This window comes from Dermacentor albipictus, chromosome 9, assembly GCF_038994185.2.
Source record: "Dermacentor albipictus isolate Rhodes 1998 colony chromosome 9, USDA_Dalb.pri_finalv2, whole genome shotgun sequence".
NCBI lineage: Eukaryota > Metazoa > Arthropoda > Arachnida > Ixodida > Ixodidae > Dermacentor > Dermacentor albipictus.
Genome location: NC_091829.1, coordinates 16,182,752 through 16,204,098, shown reverse-complemented (window position 1 = coordinate 16,204,098; position 21,347 = coordinate 16,182,752). Strand labels below are relative to the sequence as shown.

The 21,347-nt window shown below is 49.0% G+C and overlaps 1 protein-coding gene across 1 annotated transcript; it reads left to right on the top strand.

Moving 5' to 3' along the window:
* Positions 1–6,370: 6,370 nt before the first annotated feature.
* On the top strand, positions 6,371–17,910 carry LOC135903677 (uncharacterized). Its single transcript, XM_065434003.1, has 5 exons — positions 6,371–6,493; positions 8,465–9,521; positions 13,006–13,106; positions 13,525–13,615; positions 16,979–17,910. Exons 2-5 carry the CDS (start codon positions 8,614–8,616, stop codon positions 17,103–17,105), a joined length of 1,227 nt encoding a protein of 408 aa, XP_065290075.1. The 5' UTR covers positions 6,371–6,493; positions 8,465–8,613; the 3' UTR covers positions 17,106–17,910.
* The last annotated feature ends 3,437 nt before the right edge of the window (positions 17,911–21,347 follow it).

The following is a 21,347-nucleotide window of genomic DNA, read 5'->3' as shown; positions in this document are numbered from 1 at the left end:
GCCTCGCAGACACATATACCGTCATTCCCATGACGGCACGGTGCCCCCTTAAGAAACTCCCATAGACGGTGGCGCCAGATTACCCTCTAGGTGTTATAGTGAGAAACTCTATGATCCGGGGGATCGGAGAAGACGCCGAACGGACTCCACACAGGCGTTCAGTGCGTACGCCTACTTTTGCGCATGGGTCGGCTGCCGTGATCGAGCGTGGGAACATTGTCAGCACAACGTGCACTTTCCCGCCTCGTTTTTTTTTTCGTTTTATAGAAATCTCTCCCCGTGTGGCGACAGCGACTCCTTGTGACATTGTGACTCCTTGTGACATTGGCAGTGAGCGGTGTCATTTCGTGCACTACCCAAATCTGGACTGAATAAAGTTCACTCACTCACTCACTCACTCACTCACTCACTCACTCACTCACTCACTCACTCACTCACTCACTCACTCACTCACTCACTCACTCACTCACTCACTCACTCACTCACTCAGTCAGTCAGTCAGTCACTCACTCACTCACTCACTCACTCACTCACTCACTCACTCACTCACTCACTCACTCACTCACTCACTCACTCACTCACTCACTCACTCACTCACTCACTCACTCACTCACTCACTCAAATTCTAATGTCCGGCATTACCAAATGCGACGCTGCAACGCCGCTGGTGGCGCTCCTCGCCACACCAGTGTTGTGAGATGCCTGGTAAACGCCAGGATGACGGCGGTGATGGCTTCGTACGACGGCGGCGAAGGCCAACTGCTTTGAGCGGTGGCATCGGGCGGCATCAGATGTCACTCAGAGTAACGAAGTCTGCGCCGGCGCCCCTAAAAGCGGCCGTATGACCTAGACGTCGCCGAGAACGCGCAGCCGGACGCAAGCGTCGGTGACGAAACACGGTCTGCGTCGGAGCCCCCGTAGCCGTACGCGCTTTCCCGGCGTCACCCGGCGTCACCCGGCGTCGCTCGGCGTCGACGATGAGGGTGGCGCGCTCAAGAGATACCAGATCGCGCCACCACCGCCGGAAGCAACTCGATGAGCGCAGACCAATCAGCGCTGGTCCGTGCGCCACTCGTGTGGGTTGGCGCCAAGGAGGATACATAAAAATTTTTATGTATCCTCCTTGGTTGGCGCTCTCTCTGGCGGCGTTCACTATGGCGTTCATGCGACGACGCCGAGAGACGCAACGCCAGAAGGCGGCCGTAAAGACCTTGAATGTGGGGCGGCAGCCCGGAAGCTAGCGTCGATGATCAGGGCCGCGCTCGAATGGTGCAGAAACGCAGCATGCGTTGCTGCTACGTTCGGACGCGGCCCTCTTATATAACCGGGCAGTGTGGCTAAACAAACGTCTACGACTTCCGGAGCGTGAGAACGCCTTTATGCAGCTTCACCGCCTTGTGTGGATGAGCTGCTGAAATTGGCGTACATGTTCGAAGTGGCCTCTCTCTCTCGGACGAGAGAAACGCTCCGCGCAGGAGCTTGGATGCACGAAAAGAGACGGGTTTATTCCACTGAATTCAAAACGTTCAAGAAGCGGATAGACAAGAGTCAACTTCAACACTTGCGCTGGTGTTAGAACAAAGTTTCATGCGAAACAGAGGACGACGGAATCGATTGGCGACGAAATGTCACTTGCACACGCAGCACGCGTTCGTATCACCATAGTCATTCGATAAAGCTTATAGAAGGACCCTTGTATTACGCATAATGGACGCCGTACAAGGCGTCCTTCATCAGCCGGCGTTCCCGGTGAACGCGCCACGCGCGCTTGATTATCCGTCTCTCCTGTTCGTGTGCCACGTTTGGTGCTTTATCGCCGGTCTCCTCCTCAACTATTTGTAGCGCCCCTCACACGCAGTGTGGACCTAAGGTAACCACGGGCGAACGACAACCGCGCGGCGTAGCTCTTGCTGCGTCGATGACGTCGCTTCACAGGCAGAGAACATCTTTAAGGATTGCTGCGATGCAAGAAACCGGTGCGAGCCACTTCTCGCCTCTTGCGGCGGCTTCGCAGAGCAAGTTTCCCTTGCAGCCGATCTGGTGCACCGTGAGGATTACAACCTCACCAGCGCTCTGACGCTTGACGGGAATGTTTGCGACAGGTAAGCGTCCGACGAGGCATAGCGGACGCGCCAGCCGTGCTGCTGCAATTGTTCGGCACGGGGCACTTGCAGCGCCCTCACGTCTTTGTAGAATGAGTGACATTGTACTAAGCTTAGAGTTATCTGCAAAAAAATATCATTAGAAAGAACGATGGCGCTGTTATCATTCAGCTGCCATGGGAATAATGGTTAGTGCGCTGTGCGTGGGTATGCAGAGACGTGCATATTACGCTTTGAATGTGCGAAAAAAGATGTTGCGCTTACCCCTTCGCTGTTGTTGCTCAAATTTCGCAGAAAGATGGCATTTATCGCAGAAAGATCGCATTTAAGAGTCTACCTTGTTCAGTGTAGCACTTCGCGCAGTTAATTGCCTGTGTTTAAAGAAACGAATGACAAAGCATCAGCCATTTTTCCTACAAATTAAATCACTGTGATTCTTTTTATGCTCCTCTGGCCTCTTTGAAGCCCTTGGGTTTAGGGATATAGCAGAGGAAAAGTATATTAGTAACCGGCCTTCGAAGATTTGGTGGCGGAAAAGTAAGGAGACCACAAACAATGGAGTCGTACAACAACAGAGTTCTGGTTAGTGATTCAGAAAGTTTGATGCTGGGAATTCTTTTCGCACGCGCGCGTTTGTGTGTGTGTGTGTGTGTGTGTGTGTGTGTGTGTGTGTGTGTGTGTGTGTGTGTGTGTGTGTGTGTGTGTGTGTGTGTGTGTGTGTGTGTGTGTGTGTGTGTGTGTGTGTGTGTGTGTGCAAAAAGATAGGCGGGACATTAGGCATAATAAGAACAAGAGATTGGTGGCGCAACTTACCACCCCGTTTCAAAGGGTATCTCATAGCAGTTGAATTGAAGTGCAGTGCTGAGTGGAAGAGCGTTCCAGAATAGGTGGTGTCGAAATCGACGCACCTGCGATGATTGCCTCTGAGTAACAGAAACAGATCTCAAAGGCTAGGTGTTCGCTAACTGCACGCGCAGGAAGTAATTTCCAAGCCGGAGGCCCGACATAGACGCCATGTTTTGGACATCATCTACACGGGAGTAAAAGAACCCGAAACACTGCAGGGTTTGCTATATGTCTGTGTGTCCTCTGTGTTCTACTGGCGACAACCAACCTAAGCTGTAGTCAGGTCCCCTGCCTACTCACCATCAGCTTCAACTCTCTCCATGGGGCGACGAAGAAGAAAAAGCTTAAGCCACAGAGACAAATGCAATCTTTTAATGAACGCTCGAGGTATTCGCCTGGCTGACAGCCTGGCATATCACTCCAGGTATAGGTGAAAGACATGACGTGCGATCACACACACACAAATGGCAAACACATCCACAGACAAGAGCACACACTCAACCTGCTCAAGAGTATTAAGACCCGTTATTCCAAAGAAAATCATTAGAAGCGAATTTTCACCAAATTTGATTTCGGTGGCTGTTGTTTAGTTCTTCCAGTACGCAGGCAGGTAAATCATACGCTATTCTGAAAACAAACTCGTAGAGCTCTGGAGCGCTTTTAAACTGCCGAAGGCCGTGATTGACCCGCAGACTTCGAACTTTGTCTATGCGTCACCCGTAACGCGTCCCCTATTTACACGAAATATAAATAAGGAAACTCATTTAGTTCAGAGGGGACACTGCTCATGTAGGGAGAAATCGATGCTTCAGTAATCCTTAGCAACGGTCCTAATTAGGCACGAAACGTTAAACTTGCTCCGCACATAACCCTTAGCATTGCTCCCATTTACACTGAATGAGAACTTGGTGCTACATACAGTTATCTTAAAGCAATGCGAAACATTGAGGATAACGACGGCATAAACCTTTCGAGCAAATGCCAGAGGATATTTTTTTCCCCATAGGCTTTAATTTATCGACACGATACTAAACTTCGCTTGGACATCGGCCATAATGATCCCCCGTTTCCACTAAATCTGATCTCGATGGAACATGTACTACTTCTCCCGTGGCAGCGGGCTAATTTCAGCGACCGTTAGCAAAACGCACTTATAAAACGCACTGCAGCGCTTGCATACGTAACTTAAGGTCGTAATTAAGCCACATGCTTCGAACTTCGCCTAAGCGTTACTCATAATTTGCCGCCAATTTTCACCAAAGATAAACAAGGTGTCGCGTTGAGTTAGCTGAGGACACCGGGAAACCTATACATATACAAACCTCGACTAACATAGGAAAGTAGATAAAAAAAATAAAGATAGAGAAATTCATCAAATTATTTACGACGTTCCTAAATAAGTCGGATTCGCGCCGGAGAATACTCCACACATCTGACCACGGATCTGCCAAACTGCCCACTCATGAGACTGGCTTCCCAAGTAACTAAAGTTCACACGTAACGCATCAAATACCTCCGCCCCCCCCCCCCCCCCTCTTTACATTTCCACCAAATGTAAGCTCAGCGTAACGTTGAATTCTTCCCCGACACTGGAAAATATGGCGTGAGATAGCCGTACAAATCTTTCGAGCACTCGATAAAGGAATTTTCTACAAAACCTGCGCTTTATCCCACACGCATTTATATTGGCGCGCAGATTTGCCACAGTGTGTCCGCCATCTTTGATACATTTGATGACGGTGGAATTTATTGTTCTCCAAGGGCGATATATGTAGGCTAAATTCTGAGCCGTTTGTGAGGAATACTCACATAACGCTCCGGTGAGCTTAAATACGTAATGTATTGCTAAGGCCGCAATCACCCACACGCTTTGGACCTTGCCTACACGTCCCCCATGACGTGCCCCTTATTTTTACCGAATGCGAGGACAGCGTGAACAGAGAGCAGACAAACTGCGGACGTCGTATAACGCATAAAAACGCGGGGGGAAAACGATGGCACAGTAATTATTTGCAACGCTGCTAATTAGGCTAGTAGCGAAAAGGTTTTGCCACGCATTAAATTTAACCTGCGTCTCATTTTGGGCAACTTCCAGTGGAGGATCGTAATCTACGCTTTTAAAGCTCCGGAACGGTTGTGCAAGTAATTTTCTACAAACAGTGAAATTGACCCACAAACATTGAGCGTTTCACATTAACGTCTCCTTGCAAACAGGCAGAAAACGGTGGTTCAGTAATTTTAGTTTAACCCCTTATTGATCCACACACTTCGATATTTGCGCACATATCAGCATTCCCCACCCTCACTCCCTTCAATTAGTTCTAAATATAAAGTCGGTGAGTGGTCTAATTCTTTGAAGACACCGTGGAAGCTGACATATACAACGTTTTCTAGCGCACTATCAGCTTGAATGCCATTCAAAGGGGAGCACGTAGCTTTTTGTGCGCAAACATACAGGGACGAAGAATAGGGGCAACACAAGGACGTCGTCCCTGCTTGTCCCTGTTTTTCGAACATTCTTCGTTCCTGTTTGTTTGCGCACAAAAAGTTTTAAGATGAATCTGTTCCAACTAGGCTGACTCGCAGTTATGCTTGAGCACGTAGCGTTCGTTGTCTGTTTTGTCCCCTTTCTTCGCCTTGTGACGCATGCCCAAATCAGCTAGAGCTCTACGTGTTTATCTTCATTAGCTATTTGCAGCTATATATGATAGATGCGAAGCTTTTCCTTTCACGTAACATGCACCATCTCGCTGGTTTCCGGCGAAGTCTGCGCCCAAAGCAGCTGCACGGCTGTCGCTTTTCTTGGTTTTTCTTTTTTCTTTTTTTTGCAAACGCAGACAGGGCCTTGTGTATAGAAGCCAACGAACGAGATACCCCGTCTCATCGTGTGGTATTGCCACGAGCATAAATTGAAACGTCAACAGAAAATAGATGACCAGACCACCTTACGTGTAATTACGCGTTATTGGAAGTGCGACGTGAAGTTACTCTGTAGCCGTTTTTTTTAAGCATGTAGCCGTTCTCAAGTGTACGTTTTGGAGTCGAACTAAGCAACTGTAACAAACGAAGGAGAACCTGGAGACGGAACGCATTGGAATAGCTTCGGAATTGTTCGCGTTTCAATTTAATTATGCTAATAGTAACTGCCACCACTGTGTGGTTTATGACGTTAGCGGCGACCGAGAATTTCGTATCATCATATTCCCCAAAAGCCAGTTTTCCTATGTGTAACACGTTGCAGCATGCGATGTTTCCTGCGTGACGGGTGGTCGTAAATAAAAAAAAAAGGAAGTAAAAAAAAAAGAACGAACTTGATCACCGTGGTAAATACGGCAGGGCGACGGAAAGCTCCTGTATCGCCAAAAGGCTTGCTAGCGCGCAGCGATTGAACAGGAGCAAACCATCCTCGGCCAATGCCAGGCCATGACTGGGCGTTTTACGCTAACGGACGCAGCCCCATACGTCGACCGACCGACGGCAGATCGAGATCGTCGCTTCCCAGCTGCATCGTGGCACCCTTCACTTGCGAGAGACCCGACAATTCTGTAAGTACAGGATTTATTGTAGCCCTGTTGGCCCTGTCGTCGGACTTTAAGGGCATCGTTAACGCCGATCTTGTCGCCAGAACCAGCAACCCTCTTACACGCGCGTGTTTTCGGCTTAGCATCTGTGTGGTCGACTACACTACAGAGTGCTCGAAAGATGGGCTGCACAGCAAAGCTGGAGTAATAGCGTTGCTGCATCTGCTAAGTCCGAGCTACAGTCTCGGCAGTCACAAAGGTCACAAGCTGAACACGGGAACCCATCCCGCACGGTACAGGCAGAGCACTCTGGCGAGCGGCTAACGCACAACGCAACCCCTTGTAGCTTGTACGTTTAGCGGGTGCACTCCCTGATCGCGCTTGCGCCGTCTTCTGAACTGCGCGTTAGCACGGAGGAGGGAAGTAGACTAGGAGGGAGCGTTATATGCCATGCAGCCAGCCTTGGCAATGCGACTCTCCGTGAACCCATGCCTTTCGCCTTTTCTCTCTCAAAAGAATGCTCAAAAGGCCGGCCAAACACATCGCCCTGCGCTCGGCGGACTCAGCCCAGTGGGCCTGGTTCCCGGTAGGTTCTAATCAACGCGCACGTGTTCGGGTGCTTTGTCAACCGTCCGCGCTGTGCTCGTTTCTCCCGATATGCTATAGTGCAACTTCGGCCGTTCATTGCAAGGTATTAATTTGTCGCTTTCTTTGCAACGTAGTGCAAGTGCGGCATCCGTGTGTTGCTTTCGCACCCGTTGTCTTTTCGGAAGAGCGTGCGCTTTACCTGCTTTAGCTCGACATGATCACGCGTTGGGCCCACTTTTCTTGGCTTCAGTTTTGTTACGTATAACGCCCCCTCCTCGTTATTTTCTTTTCTCCGTGCCTGCTAGAGCCTGCAGGCAGGTGATAAGTCAAGGCGCATGCGCATGGCACAGCATGTTCCGTCATTTACAGATGTCGCGCTGTTTGCTGTAGGCTAGCAGACGACGCGCGAGCGCGCTTAGCTAAAGCTATGGCTAAACCAGTGGACTATACGAATCAGAGAGTGCGCCAGCCGCTTGTCAGATTGTTATGCCTGCATCGAGTTGCTCAGGTTCCAGTATCCACTCGTGTAGCTTGCGACTGTACAAGTCGGTGTTTTCAGCTGCATCTGTACCGTCTTCCTCACTTCTATCTAGATCGCTGGAGCGCTGGGCTACAGTATAAAGAGCAATAACACGACAGCTGACTAGGCTCAAAATACCCGGCTGAATACGTTGTTGTCCAGGCGTACTTGTGGCTTCCGCGGCTCACAAGCATTGTCGCTTGGACCGGTCAGTAACGCACATGTAGATTTTTTTTTTTTGCCATCGCATCTCACCGATTCAGCACTCTATACAGAAATGTGGATGACTGTACTGTAATGAACAATGTTTTTGTTGACCTCACTTAAGCCGCGTAGTCGTCGTTAAGCATAAAGTCGAAAGCGTTAATCCTTGTAACGCAAAAAAAAGAGAAAAAAATGTGGCAGGGACGATTAGTGCATCGTATTCGAGTGCTGGATAATATGACGACAGCCCAATGACGTGCCTGTTGCTAAGAATTGCTGCCTGGTTCACCTTACAGAAGTAAGGCGGAAAAAGATCTATTCACCAGAAGGAAGCGGCGATGTCTGGCAGGCGGAGCCTTCGTCACGAATGTAGAGGGATCCTAATACTTCCATCTGCCGTTATGGGGCGGTCTTATCAAAGCAGCTCTTTATCTTTGAGCGAGAGGCTAGGCACTTAAATGTGTCTTTACCCTCGCCATTTCTTCGGTTCCTGCCCTGTTATAAAACGCTGCTTAAAGAATGTATAGCTGAAAACAATGTGGCGCGCGAGTTAGCTGGGTGACGGCGCAAGAGCAGAGGCGGTGCGACGGATGACTGCGCACTTTATCGCCCGCTAGAATGCCAAAAAGCGCCGCGCCGAGCATTGGAGCGCATTCATTTCGTTGCTGTGTCGAAACACGCAGGTAGCCCAGTCGCCGACGCTGTGCTTGGCTCAGCCAGCCCGTGACCTCGCCACGACCTCTAGGGACGCCAGACGTCTAGAGTGTGCTTCGTCATCCACCGCGAGACCCAACGGGCGCGCAACTTGCACCGCAAAGACGTCGTCGAAGCGATGACTGCGCGCAGTGACCGCAGCTCTTCGGACCTCCGTCGCGACGACTCTGTGTCTGCGTTGTTCCTCGGGGCAGCTCCTCCGGCACACACGCGACGTTTGGAGGGATTCCACGAGCAGAGAAGAGTTCCGTACAACAGCCGGTATTGTGAACCGTATCAACAGTACGCCTGCCCGCCGTATGAGTATCTGCGGCCTTATTCCCCTGGCAAGGCGAACCGTGCTCACTGGAGGGCCACTGGAAGTACATGGTACCTTGCGGACAGCTTCCCTGCCGATATCAACTCTGGACTTTTGCCTACGCCGTCGCAGTATACGGAGTTGTTTCCGCAGGACCTAGACTCGGAACCTTTTGACGCCCCCGGTGAGACAGAAAGGCTTATGAAGATTCATTACTTGGCCGAAGAGATAGTGGCCCGCGACGCGGCCATACTCTGCAACCGCGACGTCGTGTCGACGGACGTCGACGGCGAACCCTGCTCAACTACAGAGCCGACGAATCCTGCCACGCCGTCGGTGGCCTCGCTGAGCTTGAAGACCCTGGCAGAGTCGTCGCTTATGCCCCTGGCCGAAGCAGCGGGCCATTCAGATCGTGTCGTCGTCCAGGCCTCGCCTCCCGCGAGAGCGACGTCAGCGGAGTCTTCGAAGCAACCGCCGGGTGAACCCGCCGAGACGTCGCCGCCTATGCCCGACGGACCAGAAACCGTCGCGGACAACTCGAACGGTTCGCCAGGGGAACATTGCTCGAGTGCTGCGCCGATTTCGTCGCAGAGCGGCGGTCGTCGAAAGAAGGCGATTCCACGAAAGAGTCCCAGTGCCGACGACCCCAACTTCAAGGGCGCCGTGGTTCACATGCGTCTCCAGCTGGTCAACGGAATGCCAAAGCTGAAGATGGAGCATTACTTCAAGTGAGACGGCTTATTCATCGCTCTAGGATAAGGCGTGTTCTTTTTGACCGCTTTTCATGACCACATATGCCATCATCAAAGCAAAGCGAAAAAAAGTATATCTGTGCGAAGAAGGCACAGCCAAATCGATAAGCAGAAGGGCTGCATATTGTCCGGACGAATGGATGAAATAAAAGAACATCAAAACTGCTTGATGCTATCTCTGGTTACCAAATTGCATCGGCGGCGGAAGCAGTTGTGTATAGCTCGATGCGGACACTTGGGAGGGTGAAAACGTAGCAAACCGGGCCCGATTCTGTACAGTTCTTATCGTAGACCGTTCCGGCCAGGCTGAAGGGCAACACTAACGGGAACACAATTGCGCCTTCGTTACGGTCGCGGCACGCGATGTTCGACCGCACACTACGGTTAATGGCCGTACAATTTTCTTCCGCGAACTGCTGCTAGAACTGTACCCTCTGGAATCTCAATTCAAGGGTGCGAGCGGAGATCGTTGTTCGAAATGCACGTTCAGTTTGCGCTCAGTTTCGCGCGAGGGGAAACCGAACGCAAACTGAACGTGCATTTCGAACAACGATCTCCGATCGCGCCCCAAGTGAGCCGTTATGCACTAATAGCGTATGCCACGATGAGCTAAATTCAAAGCCTTTGCCTTCCCGCGCAAGGAACAACGTAGTTGAAAGTGCTGCACTGATAAATCTTTACATACCGGGTGTTCATGCGCATACGTTTAACCTATTTTTAGATATCAGCTGTGGCAGATTGCACAATTCGAATCCTTGAGCTGGATTGCTCGAACAGGCAGACGTTATTTGCACAAAAAATCAAAATTCATACTTGATTAATTAAAAAAACTTCGCTATCAACGTTTTTAAGCTAATTGCCTTACGGAACATATCGCAATTTGCAAACTGTATAGTAGTGTGGTTTCCTGAGTCACGTGGTGCATGGTGAAAGTATAGGGGGTTCCGGCAAGTACAGACGCGAGCGCAGGTAAAAGGAACGGACAGGACAACGCTGGAGAACGCTCGTTAGACCAGCGTTGTCCTGTCCCTTTCTTTTACTTGTGTTCGCGTCCTTACTTGCTGGAACACCCTATACGTTGCAAACTGTAGCCAAGGCGTTCCCAAGGCGATGTATCGACTTCGAATTCTCGCGATGGCAAGTGTCTAAGTATTCATTCCCGAACTCTGCGAATAAATACATTGCCGGTTCAGTTAATTTTGTGCTTCAATGCATAAAACGGCGCTTCGTTATGCAAAGTGGAACGACAGTGCACTTTTACCGCAACTTAGATGGCGCATATCTCGGAAATGATGTCATCCACGTCATTCTTTTCAAGTGTATATGCCTTGCAGTCTCACTCGCTACAATCTGTAAATTGCAATATGTACCATAAGGTAACTAGTTAAAACTTACTTAATGTTTTAATTGAATTATGCATTTTTTATCCTGCAACGTCCGCCTCCTCGAGGGGACCAGCCGAAGGACTAGAAATGTGTTATCTGCCACAGGTGATTTTTGAAAATTGCCGAAATTCTCTGATGGAACACCTGGTCCTATTTAGCGCAGATTATGCTGATGACGGTGACTCGCAACTGCGGGACGACGTTTCTAATATCGTTCAGACCTCGTAACTGTTAACCTGGCATTGCGTATCAACACTTTACAGCTCTGTAGCATTTATTTTTTTTATTCCAAGGCCACTGTTTCGTTTCGGGAAAATATTTGCCCCCCTTTTATCAGCTGAATTAAGAAGGCACAACTCGATCACTTAGTTACGATTTACAACCCAAACAAGTGTGAGGGTCACAGGAAGAAAGAGGCTCGAATTGATCGACAGTGGTCGAACAATGGAGAGAGGAAATAAAATAGGATTGAGCATGACGTCACTCAGCAAGCCTTGGCAAACGATCTTTCAGTGAAGCCATTCCCTCCTCTCTTTCCCCCGCGGTGTCGCCCCCACGCATGACCTCTGAGACTCGGCGTATTGGCCGAGAAAGTGTGGTTCACCCACTGTGATGGGCTATGGCGTATCGCGGCTAAGCACGACGTCGCGGGAGCGAATCCCGGCCGCGGCGGCCGCAATGCAAGAATGCCCAAAACGTGCACTGGGTGCACGATAAGGAACCCCAGGTAGTCGAAGCTATTCCGCATTGCCCCCCATCCCATTACGACGTGCCTCATAATCAGATCGTAGTTCTGGCACGTAAAACGCCAGAAACAATTACTGACGAAGAATAGCACGACAGACAAGGGACGAGGAAGAAACATGAGCGCTCGTGTCGTGTTTTTTTTTCCATAAATTTATTACTTTTTTTTTATTGGTTTCCGGTAGTTTTGCCGAGTGGAAGCGCTAGAACCTACCCCGCGCTCTAATGTGATGATGACGTGTTGGTCCGACTCTCTTGGCCTCAGTCGATTGCGTAACGCTCCTTTCTAAGGCTTTAGCGACATTTCTTGTTTGACCAATTGTTAGTTTGTCTGTGAAGTTTGTTGAATTTATTTTTCTTTTCCGTTCTACGAGTCTGTGCTTACGTTAAAATGTGAACTTTCCTCGGCTTCTTTTCCGGAAGCATAAATAGATGGGTGAAGAAAAATGCTCAGTAATATTTTGTGCAGCGTTTTCTTTTTCTTGTTGTTTTGTATGTCTATCCGAAGTTCAAATTTTGCGGCGGATACGAGAAGGCATTGTGAGCCTTCACTTGCGTTGGCCTATCTCAGATTGTACAGCCGCCGTCAAGCTTGATATGAACTCGGAAGACATATTTCTAACGGCCTAACTTGAACAAGCGCTGCTTGTAAGGAGCAGATCTTTCAGTGGTTTGGAAAGAATACTCGTTAAACAAGTTAATTCCATGCAACCCGTCCAGAAATCACTAGCACCTCCCGCAGTAGAATCAAGACGACGCGAAAGGCGTGTTCGGGCTAAGCATGACGGCGGCTGTGCATGTAGTTGGGCCCGTTTCTCAAGAGAACATAAAGACAGCCGACTCCATATTTTGCGAATACCGTAATTACTGGTGCCTGCGGAAGTGCTGTCGATGCATTGTGTAACTACAGCGTTTGTCAAAAGTATACGGGCCACTCCGCGGCTTCACCCTCTAAGATGTTCGACTGCATGTCTGCTGTTGTTTACGCGGCATTCCTGACACTTTAGACCTGTAGCGGCCGCTCGTCACTTCGTTGCCTCCTTCTCGAACCGAAGCGGCTCTCCTAGAGGGGCATCACCACTGCCACACGGCGAACCTGCTTTTACTAAACCGAGCTCCCAACAGACCTCTGTATGGGGGAGTATACGAGATGTCTTTTCGGGCGGTCATAATTTTCGACAGGTCAATTATAATTATAATTGTATAATAATTCGTATAATTTAGGGGGGGGGGGGGCGTCAGGACCTATACCTCTGATTACGGCCCTACTTGACACAGCCGACGTATTGTGACAACTCGGAGTGTTCAACCCGGTTGTTCGTCCGTTGCAGCAACATGCAGCGACGAGGCGTTCTAAGACCGGACTACGCCGAGATAAGCGAATCGGAGGACGACTTTGAGTACGCCAGAAAGGAGGACGTCGAACAGCACGGTGAGAACGGAGGCATGTTGTGCTGCACTTTGTCGCCTTTTCCTCATACCGGGAACATGGTCGGCAGCAGTTCTTGGAGGGGCTCAGCGCAACGTATATATAGTTTCGTAGAAAATTAGAGCGTTGTTGCGTTTTAAGCGATATGCTTCAGACTACACCCCCCCCCCCCCTAATGCGCAGATATATTTCGCTAAAAAATGCAAGCGCACGCGCAAGGATTAAAATTGTTTTTTTTTTAGATTGCAACCGCATAAAGCGTAAAGCCTAAAGCCCTCTCCAACTTTCGTAGCATTCAGTTAACCGATTCACGAAATAAGTTAACTCGCCAAACCTATCAGCTTACACAAGGTTTGCATTGGATCTGCACATTATTTATGTATTTATTTATTTATTTGTTTATTTATTCGCACATTTCCAGATAAACAGTGCGCATCTTGCGCCACGAAGTTAACACCGCTGTGGAGGGACGCCGAGGACGGCACACCGTTGTGCAATGCGTGCGGCATCAGGTACGTGACGTCACTGAGAAACCCCATGCGGGTTCCTCAGAAAGAAACCTTAGAAGTTTAAGAAACAATTCGCGCAGAACTTATTTGCCATATTCAGTGTTCCTGTACTTTGACTTGTCGATTCATTCGCCTCCGCTCTGCGATCTTCTAGCCTCCTGGTTAGCTCTGATGGATCGACCATCGCGGCAAGACGCTGGTAACTGGTTTGATCCCTGGACGAGGGAGAATTTTTCTTCAACTGCGAATATTTCTTTCTGAGAAGTCCCTATGGGTTTCCTTTGTAGCTTCGTCCTGTACGCTGGTGGACCACGTTTTTTCCCTCTTTTTATCAACGTTCCTCCGCTTTACCAGATCCGCAGAACTGATTAGCCATGCTCGCGTAAGTATAGAAGTGTTGTGCTCTAGGTGTTTCGCACTCATGACGTTGTCTCTTATCTTACAGTGTTCTTTTTACAGCGAAGTTCTCTGTGGTTAGGATCTGGAAAAAAGATATGTCCGAGATGTTGACAAAAACAAATCATGTGGGCCGATCCTGGTGATAGTGCAGAAAGGGTTCAAGCTCAGTGGCATATACTTCTGTGGGTTCGGAGACCTGTAATGCGCCCTTGAACTAGCCTTGTCACACGTGGGACCCAAAGAGGTCCCAGGCACAAGGGTAAGATGATGGCCGGAAAGTCCAGTCTTATTTTAGGTTACAATAAGACAAGGTTCGGATTTAAGTCTAGACTTAGAGGCTGGCGTTTGTGCAAGCGGGCCCTGATGTTTTTGAAGAAATGTTCTGTACAACTTTTTCAAAAAGGACTTAAAAAATTCTCGGCGCGAACCGCACAAACGCGCTAGTGCCACTGCTCGCTCGTTCGTCGTCGTCTTCCTCCACAGCTGGTTCCGTTGTGCAAAAAACTATCATCATCAGCAATGGCTCGAGCGTTGTCATCTTCCGCATCTGGCTTCGTTGCTGCTCATCATTCCAGCGTTGAATTTCACTTGTCTGTCATCGTATGGGAAGGCAGTGTTTACGGGGGTATGAGCCATTGCTTAAGGAGGTATAAGCCATTCATTGTCTTACGTGACGGAAAAATTTAGTAACAGAGGTGATACGCCTATGTGTGTGCGTACCTATATTGCCACGATGACCACAGATTATGACAATATGTTCGTACCTTTGTTCAATATTCGGGTCACCTCTGTGTGCGCTAAACAGCTTCTCTGGTCTTCCATCTTCGCATAATAGAACGACTCTGAATTTTTAAAAAAATTTTGTAACTATGTGAAGAAGAGTAGCCGTCATCCTTAGGTGGTGACTGCATCTTTCTTCTGTTTTCATTTCAATCAAAGAAACTAAACAAAACTCAAACGAAAGACGGATGATAATTAACTCAACCTTGACTTTCCCGCACCAAATTGCCATGACATCACGGATTTGCTGCGCAATCTGCTCGGGCCTAGTTAATTCTTTTAATCGGTAAAGATCTTTCGACTGCATTATGTTCTAAACGAGCCAAATACTGAACTTGACAGGTTTCGAAGTCTTCTGCACCGCAACGGTCCTGATAAGCGAAGATGGAAGGAAGGAAATCAACTTTATTCAGGTCCTGCAGGCCACGAGAGCTTTGGGCTCTCATGGAGTGGGCGTCTCCCACGACGGAACCGGGAGGTTGAATAAGCGAAGATTCACCGAAATCCGTGACGTCATGCTGACGTATGGCGGTCGGGTTTCAGCACAAAATTTCATAAATGGAAATTTGATCATAATATGGGGGGGGGGTGCTCCTAGTAAAAAGTGATCTTCTGTAGCAACATCGAGATGGCGTCGCTTCTAGTCTTTCTTTTTGTGCGTCTTTTCTAGCCCTGCCAATCCTTTCAAACATGGTTGCCATGACGTGTTTCTGGCTTCGCAATTGCTTCCAGCGCATGCAGTATGCAAAAACATGGCATTCGAGATTTATTTCTTTCGGTACTGATATGCAAGTGTTCCCGGGGCTTGGATTTGGACACCCTCTATTCCAAAAGCGCGGTCTGCTAATGCAGCTCGTATTGTTTTCAGAGCGCAGCTCTTTGGCGCCCGTTCCTGCGGCACCCGTCGGCGTGACCGAACGAACGAGCACGACGAAGGATGAAAGAGCGAACGCGGAGCGCAGCGGGGGATGAAAGATGCGAGGGGGAAAGCGGAGGGGGAAGGTATGGCGAAAGCGTGAGAGAAGCGTAGTGCGGCGACTACGGCTACGAGATGGCGCCAGCGTAGCGCGCGCGTCGTCTGTATGTAAACAAAGCGCTGCATGAGCAGAGGTGTGTCTGCGGCGGCTGCTGTGAGTCGCGTCCACGCGCCGCCCACGCGTTGCCTCTCGCGATCTCCAGATTAGCGAGGTAGTCGCGCCACACTTCGCTCCGTTTTGCAACGTGCCGCACGTGACAGATTGTCCACGTGAGCCAATATATCGCGAAGTGAAAACACTTATAGAGCTGCACTCAATATTCGCATTACGGAGTATCGTAATCGTCGGTGAATTTTCTTTTTAATGCCCCTTTGTGGTGTATCGGGCATGCTATATATGTCGAAGCGATGAATAAGGCTCGTCTGTGTACGTTCATTTTTCTTGGCGCTGTGTACAGCACGCGCTAACGGGGCCGAGAGGAAAAACAGTGACCCGAGCAAGGGCAAACAACCAGCCGGTTTATTATAAGGCCAAATCACGTGTTTAACTGATCAAAATGCATTGCGTCTGCGTGAACAAGTGATCCTCTCAGATCGCTAGAGGGCGTCCCGATAGGGCTCGTTGGTCGAATGTCATTCTGCGTTGCGTTTACTTGCGTCTGTGCACTCGCCGCGGTAGCTCACAGTGGCTAAGCCGCTGGTTCGATCCCATCCGTGGCGGCTTTATTTTGATGCCGGGGGTGGAATGCAGGAATGCTTGTGTACCGCGTGGCTGCCTGCTAAAGAACCAAGTAGTCAGAATTAATCTGTAGTCCCTTCGCTACGACGTGCCTCCTAATAAGACTGGGGTTATGGCACGTAAGACCGCAGGATTTAATTAAATTAAGATGCAATTACACTCTGCGATTTTACGTATCAGGACCGCATGGCGACCATGTTGGATTTTTGGTTCCCGCAATGGCTTCCGGCGTTTGCTAAAAGCATGGCCTTAGAGATGAGATCATGTTCCGAGAGAGCCATCACTATCACTAGGGTTGCGACTTGTACACCCAAATCACAAATACGGTTATATAGAGTTAACGGGATCACATCTCTAAGGCCATGTATTTGTGATTACGGGAGCCGAAAACCCGTCACGCTCGCCATGCGGTATTGGCACTATACTACCCATGCATTTACTTTCCTCTGTGCGTGCTTCTGCTGTGACGCAGGTACAAGAAGTACAAAGTACGCTGTACCCGCTGCTGGCACATTCCCAGGAAGAACGACAACACCCGGAGCGACTGCAAAGAGTGTGGGGGCACGCTGCGCTTCGTCGTGCGAAAGTCGTGCGGCTGAAAGAAGGCACTTTGTTTGCATCTCGTGCCAGCACGAGTTTGATTTATTCGCTTTGCGAAGCGCCCTGCAAGCAATTTCTGTATAGGCGCTTGTAACACTGCCATGCACATACACTCCACTCCTTGTTTGTTTCCTGGTTGTCGAAGAAAGACCTACGCTTTTCATAAGAGATCAATAAAGGTTCCGGTTACTGCTTAGTCGTCCGATGCAGACAAGATCTGCTGCTGCTGTTGTTGTTTACCCTTGTGAAATACGTAATTCAATAACTACCTAATAGGGCGAGGTGGGAACTATATATTAACGAAGTCGAGAGTATGACGGAAGCCCGTCTGGTGGGGTGATGCATACGTAAAAGGAAGAGGTCCGTACATCGACCACAACGGTCCAAGAAATATATTTACGTTTCGGCTCCCCCACGGGAGCCTCGTTCACTATGAAATTTCAAGTGAATGAGGCTATCTGCCACAGGCTATGCCTGTGCCTGTGGCAGATATCGTAATTCTTGTCCTCGAGCTAGATTATTCGGTGAGGTGGACATCACTAGCACGAGAAGTCGAAGCACATATTCAGCTTATTAACAAAAAAGTCACTAATTATTTTTACGACACATTGCAATTTACAAATTGTAGTTGGTGAGCCGCTCTATATAACGTCAGGCGTGCCACAAGGCTCCGTCCTTGGGCCGCTTTTATTCCTCATTTTTGTTAATGATATTTCTGTGGGTATTTCATCGCGCATGCGTTTATTTGCCGACGATTGTGTTTTATATCGGCAGATTAGGGACGCAAGTGATGGCGTTTCTTTGCAGGAGGATTTGGATCGTATTACAAGGTGGTGCCAGAAGTGGCAAATGTCGTTGAACCCGAAAAAGTGTGTGCACATGCGTGTTTCCAAAAAAAAGAAACCAATTGAGACATCTTACAGCCTGAATATGTATGTCATTGCTACTGAACCGACATGCAAATATCTTGGTGTTGTTTTATCGCATGATTGCTCATGGAATGCTAATATTGATTATGTTGTTGGTAAAGCAGCAAGGGCTCTTAACTTTATCCAACGGAACCTAAGATGGGCACCCCAGAATTTAAAGAACACAGCCTACCTCACCTGTATTAGACCGATTTTAGAGTACGCATGCCCTGTATGGGACCCGATGCAGGCCAGGTCTATAGATAAACTTGAAAAAATTCAGAATAGAGCTGCGCGGTTTGTTTTAGGGCGGTACAAGCGGACAGATAGCTGTACCGCTATGAAAACGGAATTGGGTTGGGAATCGCTTTCTTTACGCAGAAAAAAATTGCGGTTGAAGTTTTTCTTTTGTATTTTTCATGGTAACACTGGAATTGCTTATAATAACTACTTGTATCAACCCAATTACATATCCAGTAGAAATGATCACCGACACAAAGTGAAAGAGTACCGTGCAAGAACAACTATGTATTACAATTCCTTCTTTGTGATGACCATCAGAGATTGGAACCGGCTGCAAGAGACGCAAGTGTGCTGTATAGAAGAAGAAGTGTTCTATTTAAGTCTGTAACCCCCCCCCCCCCCCCCCTGCTGTAACGCCTTACTGGCAAAAGCGGGGCACTCACTGAATAAAGAATAAAGAATATAGCAGTGCACGGCCGCACGTCGGCCCATCGCTTCGCCTCCTGCCCTTCCACTGCATCGCATACCTCTGTAGTCTCTGCCGAGCCTTTGGGCTCTTCCGTTCCTCTTCTGCTCGATACTTTCGAGGGCCCATCGTTGTACATGAAAGTAGGGGTCTACGCGCAACATAGCACAGCTAGCGCAACCGAGCCACGTCTATTATAGTGGCGCTCGCACCCGTACCGACGAGCGGTACGCAATCCGCTTGCGTAGCCTAAGCTAAGACACTCTATTGTGTGCCCGCGAGGGGGTCAAGGGAAAGAGGTGGGAGATCCTCTTCTGTCTTCTTCCCCCTTTGGGCGGCAGCCAGGAGCCTTCGGGCCCCGGCGGCGATTTCAACCATCCGGACGAGTCGGACTTGCACTTCCGGATCGGAGCTGAGCAGCGCGGTCTCCCACTGCTCCACAGAGCTGATTTCTAAAGAAGAGCGATCTTTCTGTTGTACGTGACTCCGTTTGAGGGGGCACGACCAAACCATGTGCTGAAGGTCTGCCCTGCCTTTGCGAATTTTGCATTCGGCTGTATACAGTGCGTCTGGAATTCCTTGCTTGCTGGGACTCTAGCTAAATACACGGGAAAGAAGAAATAGTTTGTGCTTGGCAACCATTGTGCCGAATTTGACGATATTTGTCGCATTCAAAAGAGAAATGTAAGATCTAGTGACTGTAGGAAGCGCATGTTTGAATGAAGGTTAACAATTTCATTAAAATTTGTTGAAAATCGCCAATGAAAACAAGACAAAAACGAAACTCAAGTTTACTACTCTGTGACTTGGCAATGAAAAAGTGATATCACATTTATGCAAATCGCATGTAATAGTACATCTAAAGGGAACGAAATTCATGGTTATACATGGCTCTCAAACAAACCACTAATATTTGTGAGCAGGACTTTCCCAAAACCCTCGTAAACATTGTAACAGATTCACGTGCGGTAAAAATTATTATAGCATATTTGTTTGCTCTACGTTATAACGTATGAAGTTTGCGCAACCGCAATATGTGTTTTTGGTGCTGAGTAACGGATTTGTAAACTTCGTGTTTCTATATATATTTTTTTCAACCTTACTGATTTTCGGCAATCTTTGTAAAAATATTCAGGCCCTAAATCGAAATTCCGCTCCCAGCAGTGTCCAGAATTTAGCTATGTCTCTGAAATGCAACGCATTTAATTAAAATCGGTACAGGGGTTACCTCATAAAGGCATTTATGCATTTTACGTGTATTTGAATTGGTGGTATCGGAGTTTGGCCAGGGCTATAGCTTCCGTTTATTAAAGCGAGTAGCTTTCTTCGGCTTTCTTCGGCCGCTTTCGGGGTAGTTCGGAGGTGTGACGGTGGTCGGACTTGGACGAGAGAAGGCGAGGAAACGCGCCCACTGAAAGGGAGCGTGATCTCTCTTGCTCGCTCGTTCGTTAGGACTAATCACTTACATTAACAATGATCGCCGATGATCAGTGGCGTAGCAATAGAGGGGGGAGGGGGGGCTGGGGGGCGGTGGGCCCCGGGTGCACGGGGCCAGTAGAGGGGTGGGGGGGTGTCATATACGTCTGAAGACACCCGAAAATTGTCGATATCCTCGTCTTCCTCGACTACGCCCGAGGGGGGGGGGGGGGGGTTGACAGAAAAGCTGAGGGCCCCGGGTGCCAGACGACCTAGCTACGCCACTGCCGATGATTTCTGCATATTTCGTTTTCGCTTTGGATAATATCTTCCCTTGTTATATTGACCGATAGATGAACTGGAAAGTGCCCTAAGCGTGTTGATCAGCAGAAGCGTAGAACAGTGGTGTAGGGGCAGTTGGACGCCAGTGGAGAACTAGACTGCTGGAACCGTGCGAGTTATGGGCGCATGTTCGCTTTTAATAAATATTGACCCGTGTTTCTCATGGTCGCCGCCAAGATGTCTCCACCTCCAGCGATTTCTCCTTGCTGGCTGGCGAAGTGGCAATGCAACGGCGATCGGCTCCCCGCTGCTGAAAGGCTTATCGTTCGATGCCTCCGCACCATGGAGGAAGGAATAAGGTAGGAGGGAGCATTACGTCACGCAGCCAGCCTTGGCAGGCGAACGCTCCGTGAAGCCCTTACATTTGCTCAGTGGTGGTCCAACACGTCAACTCTTGCGTCCAGATCACGGATCAAGAATCGACATTTGCTGAGAAGTTTGGTTCCCAGTAGTTTTGCGAGTAGTATTTTGTTTGGTGCACGCTTGTTCAGCTGCCCTGCCGTGCCTCTGCCTGGAAGGCGGGAAAAATAAAACCAAACGCGCACTTTGACGTGCGATTGCGTGTTGGGCCGACCGGTTTGGCTTCAATCGCGTTTCGGTGTGCTGCCTCCTCTTATTTCCTTCCTCCATGCACCAGAGTGCACATAGTGTGCTTGCCGCTCTACCGAGCGGTTCTGTGCCGTTCGGTTAAGTGTTTCCCTCGCTGTATAAGGTCGGCTCATTTTTTTTTTTTGAGCAGTTCATAGTGTTAATGTAGTTGCTCTTTAGGTTAACTGTACAGGTTAACCTACGCTCAAAGAGTCGTCCGCGCTGGTAGCACGCTTATGTTAAAAACGAGGAGTTTAATTCATGCCACAATTATTGCA